Genomic DNA, 9,456 nt, shown 5'->3' on the forward strand with positions numbered 1-9,456 from the left:
TAAATTATTGTACTATATATTACAAATATATTATGATACTTTATAATATAAATATATAAATTATTTTACCATATATAAAAAAAATATTTAGATACTTTATAATATATATAAACTATTTTACTATATATTAAAAGTATATTTAGATACTTTATAATATATACATATATAAATTATTGTACTATATATTACAAATATATTATGATACTTTATAATATAAATATATAAATAATTTTACCATATATAAAAAAATATTTAGATACTTTATAATATACATAAACTATTTTACTGTATATTAAAAGTATATTTAGAAATGTATAATATATATATATATTATAGCCCCACCCGCAGGTGATTCGGTAGAGTATAGAAATAAAAATCCAACCAATCAAAACGCTAGAAGTCGACTCGAAGTGACTTCACCAACCAATCCTGATTAGGGGGCGGGGCTTTGCCTGAAAAGCGGTGGCTTAAGAAACACGCCCACTCCTCATATACTACCGCGAGCTCCCCTACACCCCATTCACCCTCACGGCCGACGGGACCGGAGCGCGGGCTGTGGGCGGTGTTCGCCGTGACGGAGATGAGTGAAAAACGGGCTTAGACGCGTTTTTAATATGAATTTTTATCCTCCTCATTTTTAAACAATAACTGAACGTAAATTTCAACGTAAATAAATTAATAAATAAATTAATAAATTAATTAATACACGCCTCGCGCTTCCCGCTTGTTCGACCACATTCTTCGCGCTCGCGCGGCCCCGTCCTCAGGACTCGAATTTAACGTATTTCTGAAGCAGCGCTCCCGCGCGCTCCTCCGCCCGACCCGTCTGCCCAGAACCGGGAGATTTCGCCATTTCTACCCGCCGGCTTCGTCTCCACTGCCCACCAGGACGTCTCCACGTTTCCACGGGAGGAGAATCCGCCGCGGTCCGCTCCTTCGGTGGGGGTTTGCCTGTCGTTAGCCCGTGGGATGATGCCGCCTCACCGGAGATTTCGGAGAAGGTCATTTCTCGGGCTGCTGTTCCTCTTCTCTCTGTCCACCTCGGCGCTGTACTTCATCTACTCGGCTCCGGGAATAGGTGAGTGTGTGCTCCCGCAGAGCTCCCCCTCGCAAAGGGCGTCTGGTGGGATGTCTGGCGCTGCGAGAGAGGCTAATGACGGCTAAGCGGCTAACTTACACCCCGGAGAGCCGAGGAGGCTCGTTTACATGGTCAGTGCTCAGTGACATGGCGTGAGGACCGTGTCTCAGTGCTGGGCTTCTGCTTTTGGGGGTTTTGGGCTGTGAGGGGAACCTTTAATTCCTGCTCTCAGCTCTTGAGGGATTGGTCGTTTTACCAGCTGTGAGCGGTAACTAGCTAACCAGCTGGAAACGGCAGTAGAGGGCATTTACAGGCTAGTTCCGGTCATTAATATGACATACCATTGGGCATCTCCATTATCCAACCTCCATAGAGCTCCACTGGGGCCTAAGGTCACCATGCCCAGTGCCAAGCATCTGAGTGGACCTACAGCTCCATCCAGGTCATTGGAGTTGGAGTGATCCAGTATTTTGGCCAAGTATAATAAATATAGGCTATAGGTACACATGGCTATAGGCCCGAGCATGGTGACCAGCTGGAAACGGCAGTAGAGGGCATTTACAGGCTAGTTCCGGCCATTAATATGCCATCCCATTGGGCATCTCCATTATCCAACCTCCATAGAGCTCCACTGGGGCCTAAGGTCATCTTGCCCAGTGCCAAGCATCTATATACAGCACCCAGCATGGACTTACAGCTCCATCCAGGTCATTGGAGTTGGAGTGATCCAGTATTTTGGCCAAATCTAATAAATATAGGCTATAGGTACACATGGCTATAGGCCCGGGCATGGTGACCAGCTGGAAATGGCAGTAAAGGGCATTTACAGGCTAGTTCCTGCCATTAATATGCCATACCATTGGGCATCTCCAATCTCCATAGGAAAGCAATGCCACTAAAGCCACAAGTAAGTCCAAGGTCATCTTGCCCAGTGCCAAGCCTCTGAGTGGACCTACAGCCCCCAGCATGGACATACAGCTCCATCCAGGTCATTGGAGTTGGAGTGATACAGTATTTAGGCCAAATCTAATAAATATAGGCTATAGGTACACATGGCTATAGGCCCGAGCATGGTGACCAGCTGGAAACGGCAGTAGAGGGCATTTACAGGCTAGTTCCGGTCATTAATATGACATACCATTGGGCATCTCCATTATCCAACCTCCATAGAGCTCCACTGGGGCACTGGTGCATCCACACGTGAGCCTAAGGTCACCAAGCCCAGTGCCAAGCCTCTGAGTGGACCTACAGCCCCCAGCATGGGCATACAGCTCCATCCAGGTCATTAGATTTGAGATTGGAGCCAAATCTAATAAATATAGGCTATAGGTACACATAAGCCTAAGGTCACCATGCCTAGTGCCAATAACCCCCACCCCCCAGCATAGGACCTCCACCCACTCATACCTTTGGGATGAGTTGGAGTGATCCAGAACTAATCACCCAACACCTGACCTGACTGATGCTCTTGTGACTGTATGCAATCAGATTTTCACATCTTCTGTCTGACAGTGTGAGAACAGCTAATGAAAGCCATATTGGCATTTAGGCCCATTGCTGTCATTAATAAATACCGTAGATACTCTAAGGGGCACCCATTGTTGCCAGAGCTTGTATCTCCATCCAATCTTAATAGTGTTGCCGCTAGAATGGGACACTCTGGTGCAGCCACACATGAGCCAAATGCCCAATGTCAAGCATTTAAATGAGCATTAGGCCATCCAGCTTTGGGGTGTGGAGCAATGGAGCTGCATTCTCTGGAGCATTGGACCTCCATCCAATATCTTTGGGACGTGTTGGACTGCCAGAACTAACCTTCACTGCCTTAACTGATGTTCTTGTGACTGTCTGCAGTCAGATCTTCACAGCAGTTACATATCCTTTCCAGAAATGTAGAGGAAGCTCCCTGTTATACTCCCTCAATTTTGGAAGAGCTGTTGTATCACAAAAAGCGAGAGGTGTGTCATAATTCATAGCATAACAGACACAAGGCAGCGTCCATCTACATGCTGTGTGCTCACTGCTGCATCTTCTGCTGGCCGACTCAGCACATCGTCTTAAATGGGGTCTTAGCTGTTACAAGTGCAGAGGAAATCAATACCTATGTATTTTCCCTGGTCATTGATTAGGCTTTTTGAATCTGATAGTAGCCTTGTGGCTTCCGTGGTGTTCACTGATCACCATGCAAGTCTACACAACGCAGTTGTGCGACTGCTCTATCCTTACATGCTTCTGGTGTAAGGGTTTATAGAGTGGTTATGAGTATTCAAATGAGATGTCCAGTACACCTTGAAAAAGGTATACAGTGCCCTTTCTTAGTTTGTACATTTAGCAGTGGAATCATGACCAAACATAATAAAATCTGTGGTTAATAGCAACCTTCAGCTGCTATTCAAAGGTCATTATTTTTATTACCGCAGTTGTCCTTATCATGTTTCGTCCAGGGATGCATTTTATTGTATCCTGTTAATAATTGAAAGCAGGATGGCAGTGTTTTTGCCTTTTAGATAGCAAATAACATTCGACATAGGGCTCTGGAAGGGACTGCGGTGACCTGAGCCAAGCCATTGAACAAGTTGATACCATCTGCTTCCTCAGTGTCTAAAGTTCTACAGGGTTCTTTGCATCTCAGTAAACAAACATGCCCAAATATGCATTGCAGTAAAAGTAATAAATTACAGAACATTTGGTATGAGGAAGCACCATCACAGCACTAAAGTTTCCGGCATATTCAAACTCTAGAGCTCAGCTTTAAACACCACCCCAGAGGGCTCAGATTTGGATGTCCAAAGGTTTGTAGACCCCTACGTTGCATCCAACGTTTCTTCTAAAAGAAAAGGGTATTAATATGGGGCTTTGCAATCTTAACAGCCTCTATTCTAGATATTCTAGTAGATATTGAAACATTGCTGAGTGAAGATGATGGCATTAATCTATGAATGCATTAATATGTCATGTTTTGATGTTGAAGGATAGTTCTAGCCCTCCAGCTCATCTAAAAAATACTGGATAGACCTCTGTCACTCCAGATGCTCTCCAGACTCTTGCTGGAGGTGTTGTATCTCTCTAGGCAGTGCTTGGCATTGGGCTTGGTAGCCTTAGGCTTATGTGGACCACACATCCCTCTCACTGTCTTTGATTTATTATGGGAAATTACGTGTTTTTTGCATTGCTCTCTAAAATCTAGCAGATTCTGCAAATCAATAAAAAAACAGGACATGGTTTGCCCTCCCTTGCTTCTGCAAGCGCAACAAGAATCCGCAACAATGATCTGCAGTAGACTGAGTGAAAATCTGCAGTCTGTTGGTTGGAAGTGAAAGCCACAACTGCTAAAGTAGAGCGATAGTGGAGCGTTTGCTGTGTCGAGCCATATCCATTGACCTTGTACTACATATAATGTTGGGGGAGCTGTTGTATTGTGAAATGTCACGTTTGAGAATTGAAAAAAGTGGATATGCAAGTAATAAATAAGGAAATATAATGAATATATTTTCCCAGATGAAGGTTATGTCTTGAAATGTATCAAGACTTAATGATAATGCATTATGTTGATCAACATTATTTACATTGATTGGATCATGATTCATCAAAACATGCAGAGAAACACATGAGGAACGTCTAACAAAGCTTAAAGCACAAAAAAAACACCAGCTATCAATTTAGCAATGGGTAATATTGCAGTATGATTAACTGTAGCATCTACAAATATACAAAACACACAAAACATTAAGCAAGTGCTTTATTTGAATGCGCTTTTGTTTAGTATATGAAATTATCTTCTCATATTTTAGATAGTTTGAGATTTTGCAGTTTTTACTGGTGCATTGTGTCTTTCCCGATTTAGAAACCCCAGTAAAAGTATGTATCCTGATGTACATTGTGTATTTTATTTGCGTATATTATATTTTTGCCATATTTCCCATCCTTATTAACTTACAGTCTGGAGTGTGAGTCTTTGTTTACAAGCATGAGGCGAACCAAGAATGGGCAGCAGCAGCCGAAATCAGCGCTGCACTGCTGAGTTAAGAGTGTTATTGTTCACTGATGAATAAACTCACAGAGTCAGGCTTTTAGCTCCGTCTGGCTGGCTCGGAGTGTGACGAGGTGGTGAAGTGCATTCGCTCACAGAGGCCACCTTTTAAATGGTTTTTAACAGTTCTCGGATTCTGGGATGTGAAGGGAAAAGGAAAGCCAGCTACAGAGAGGAAACTTTATAAATGGTTTAGTGTCAGAAGGTAAGGAAGATGAATGTGGCTTCTCGAGGGTTTTTTTCGTCCCAGAGCTTCTCGTGTCCAGTTTTTCGGAAACGAAGCCAGATAGGAAGTACAGCGGACTAAAAAAAGGAACGCATTGCATTTACTCCATTTAAACGTGTGCACCATTTCCACATGAATAAAACATATTACATCTGCACGGCTATTGCCAAACATACGAAACCGAGAGACAAAATTGTGCCAACATAGCATATTTTATTTATATGGTAGTGTTTTACACATCTGACGTTTACATTTACAGCCATCTCAGTGCATCACTTTTATTCAGTGTACTCTGCACATTGCACTTCTTTAATTTAAGAAGATGTGGATTTGTAACCATTGACTATTGCTCGCCGCAGTTCTCAGCCAGATGTCTGAGAGGAAGAAGTGAGGCCGTCAGCACTTGAATTATTAATACGCGAATAGAAAACGATTCATTGTAATATGCATATATGGAAATATTTACATCTATGGCATTTAGCCGACACTCCTGTTTACTCCTGACTTACATTTACGCAGGTAGGAGGAGACTGTAGTGTTTGGAGGGGCTGCTATTGGCTTGCCCAGCCAATGAATCGAACCCTAGTTTGGTAGGACACTTTACCAACCACAGTTGGTCACATTTTCACGTTGAGGTCAAGATTTCAGATTATGTTCCATATTTTATGTGTTAAAATCTTTTAAAATAATTTACACAGCTGCAATGATATACTACACAGGTCATTACCCGTGGTTTTAACGAATGACAGCAAATGAGAGACCATATGATATGATATGTTACAATGAGCTACGATACCATCCTTATACCCTGTTAGTCGATGTGACCAGCATGTTTGAGAACCCATAAAAGACATCCGTGTTAAGCTCATCGCCTGTGTTTCTGCACACGTTCTTCCCACTTAGGCCGTCTATTTGCTTACTTATTAATGACCGAAGGTCTTGCTGGAGCCCATTTCTTTGCCTTCCCTCCCCCAAGTTGGCTCCCTTTATGCTTTGATGCACCAGAAAGGCATCGTTAAAAACTCGACACAAGGACCAGTAGAACCGGTGTATTCATTATAGATGGTCCCCCCCTTAGCTGCAGAGGGACAGAAGGTGCCTTTGAGTGGGTTCGAATGGGTTTATATTACAATTCCAATAGAACAAGGAAGCAGACTGCCACTTCTGGGAGAGCGGTTCATTTAGGAAATTCAGCTTGGAAGTGGAGCTGGGGGATTACGTCATTTGTGGAGTGGAGTGTTTCCTTTAGGCAGTAATAGCAGAAGAAACCACATGACACACACACACACACAGACACACACCATCCCCCAACCTCATGGCCCAGGAGATATTAAGCTTTGTCTCAAGAGAGAAGAATAAAACCATTAGGATATAGACATATCCCCACATCTGGGGGTTGAGAGGGATGAGGGAGTCCTGTTGGAGCTCACTAGAGCAAGTGTCCTACATATGGTGCAGACCCTAGGAGAACCCAGGTGCTTCCCTCCATCCCCTGAGCATTTTGTTTACCATCTGAGAGAGAGATCTGCTGTCTCTCCTGCTGATGATAAACATTTGAACACAGAACACATGGGCTGTCACTCTTGCATTTCCTCTCTCCGCTGACTGCTGACTGGCATCTCAGCCACCATAAGGAAGGCAGAGTAAGCTTGATTACCTTTGTGTTTCTGCAGATCAGCTGATCCACCACCCTCCCTCCTTTTTCATCTCCCTTCCGTTCCTTTCTGGGAAGCACATGAGGCTTGACAGAAGGTGCATAGAGCTATATGGCAAGTGGTGCCTTATTAATTAGTAATAAATCAGCCCCTTGCTTTGGCTAAGTGTGCAAAGCTTCCGCCTTGGTCCGTAGGTTAAACAGTTCCAAAGATCATCCGTTCCTACTAGGGGTGTAAATAGGGGTTGGCTATGTGACAATAAGGTACTTTCCCTATACTTCAGGGAAATTTAGCTGGAAACAGTGGTATTAAGAATTTAGAGAACACTATAAATAATAAACAAATGTATTATTTAACTCTGTTTCACACTTAAAAGCTAATTAAGCTCTCTATCGCTTAATCTATCACTTCTCTAAGACGTGATTTAATCACAGAATTATCCAGGCGGTCATAACATTAGTACTGCCACCACAACAGACCTGATCCTTCAAGGCATGGACCTCACAAGACCTTAAAAGGCATCCAGTGGTATCTGGCACCAAGACGCCTACGCTAGTAGCAGATCCTTTAATTCGTCTATTGTGTTCTGAGGTGGGGCCTCCATGAGCATCAATGAGCCTTGGGTGCCCATGACCATGGTTGTCCTTGCTTTCTGTGGTAGGTACTGACCACTGCATACCAGGAACACCCCACAAGACCTGCCTGATGTTTTGGAGATTTCTGGAGGTTTCTGACCGAGTCAGTCTTCACCTTCAAGAACTGACAGTTCACTTGTTGCTCAACATTTGCCAACCACCTTACAGGTGCCAATGTAGATGGTACTAATGTTGTGGCTGATCAGTCTATGAATTCGTTTGTTTACGAGTGTACTTGTTGTATGGGTGGAGCTAGAAGCAGTACAGACAGCCGATTGGTTGAAAACAGCCATCACTCCTGCTGCAGATTTACGGTAAATACAGGCTTCAGGTTTAACTAAATATAATTTCCAGTTCTCAACTTCCTGTAAAGTGGTGAAAGAGGAACTGGTTAATACGGGATTAGTTCCCATTCGTGCAAGTAGAGTTGAGTGAAGGAATAGATGCTAATGCTAATGGGGCAGTGGTGGCTCAGCGGTTAGAGCGCCAGGCTATTGATAACAGGGCAAGCTGCTGTGTTGGGCCCTTGAGCAAGGCTCTTTACCCTCTCTGCTCCCCGGGCGCTGGAGTTGGCTGCCCACCGCTCTGGGTGTGTGTGTACTCACAGCCCCTAGTTCACTAGTGTGTATGTGTGTGTGTGTTCACTACCACAGATGGGTTAAATACGGAGGACACAGTTCACTGTACAGAGACAAACACATGCACCTTTACCTTTAATGTTAGCTAAATACTTCTATGTAATATTCTATAACATTAAAGCATGTAATTGCTTCATCGAACATGTCACTGTCACTAAACACGTGCACGCACATCCTCAGCTGCTAAAAACACTTTGGTGAAGTGATGATGATGGATGTTGTGTTTTTATGGTTTTTCTCTTCGCTGGAATTTTGTGTTGTTTTAGACTCCAGTTACCAGCAGTATGCATATTCACCCATTCACCCATTCACCCATTTGCATGTACTACATACAAGCGCACACCTACACACCCACAGTCATACATGAAGCAGTCTGTGTAACACGCTTTTACATTGACGCTAGTCTGACTTGATGCTGCACTTTGAGCTTGCCGGTGGTTTGGTTCCTCTTGGTTCCTCTTTTCTCGGAAGGTGTGGTGGCTATACCTCAGAGACCGGCTGTCTGGCTGGTAGCGACAGACCGAGTTGGTGAGCTCTTGTACAATCGTGTTACCATTGACGAGTGGAGCGATGCATTCCCTGACACGTTTTGCCTTATTTTACGACCACTTTACTGGAGTGCACAGCACCTTTATCATGCAGTTCAGATGCACAGTCACAAACACTTGGGTGGAAGGCTAGAAACCTGAGCTTTACAACCACCTTACGTAACTTAAGAGAAGCCCTGCCTATGCATGCCTGTAAAGCCCTGCCTATACATGTCCGTGGCTTGAGCGTGAACATTAGAATGGGAAATTATAAAGCTCAGCCTTTGTGTCAGAAATTGTTCTCTTGTAATGTTGAATGTGCCAATAAACTGAAGTAGGAAACATTATCATATTGACACCATGCAGATTTACTGCAAGACACTTGACTCCACTAATATGTACACCACTGGTTACTGATTGTGTTCAGTTTCTATATACATTTAAGCAGCTTAAGTCCAGCAGATGAACTGAAATGGGATAAAAGTGAGTGGTAAACATCAGCCAGGGTTGTATAAAAAATTTATATTATATATATATATATATATATATATATATAATATACAAAATATATTGTAAAAATACGCTTATATAAAGTTATGATAAGGCCTTTTTTTAGGGAACAGTTGGTTAACAAGCTCTTTTGGAGAAATGGCAGTGTCTAGAAGTT

The 9,456-nt window shown here is 43.2% G+C and overlaps 1 protein-coding gene across 1 annotated transcript in view; it reads left to right on the forward strand.

The window, feature by feature from the left end:
• Window positions 1–507: 507 nt before the first annotated feature.
• b4galt5 (UDP-Gal:betaGlcNAc beta 1,4- galactosyltransferase, polypeptide 5) overlaps window positions 508–9,456 on the forward strand; it is a 61,484-nt gene continuing 52,535 nt past the window's right edge. Inside the window, exon 1 of the mRNA XM_072696570.1 lies at window positions 508–1,078. Within this exon, the coding sequence (XP_072552671.1) occupies window positions 970–1,078 (109 nt within the window). The 5' untranslated portion in view covers window positions 508–969. The remainder of the gene's footprint in view (window positions 1,079–9,456) is intronic.

This window comes from Salminus brasiliensis, chromosome 14, assembly GCF_030463535.1.
Source record: "Salminus brasiliensis chromosome 14, fSalBra1.hap2, whole genome shotgun sequence".
Taxonomy (NCBI): Eukaryota; Metazoa; Chordata; class Actinopteri; order Characiformes; family Bryconidae; genus Salminus; species Salminus brasiliensis.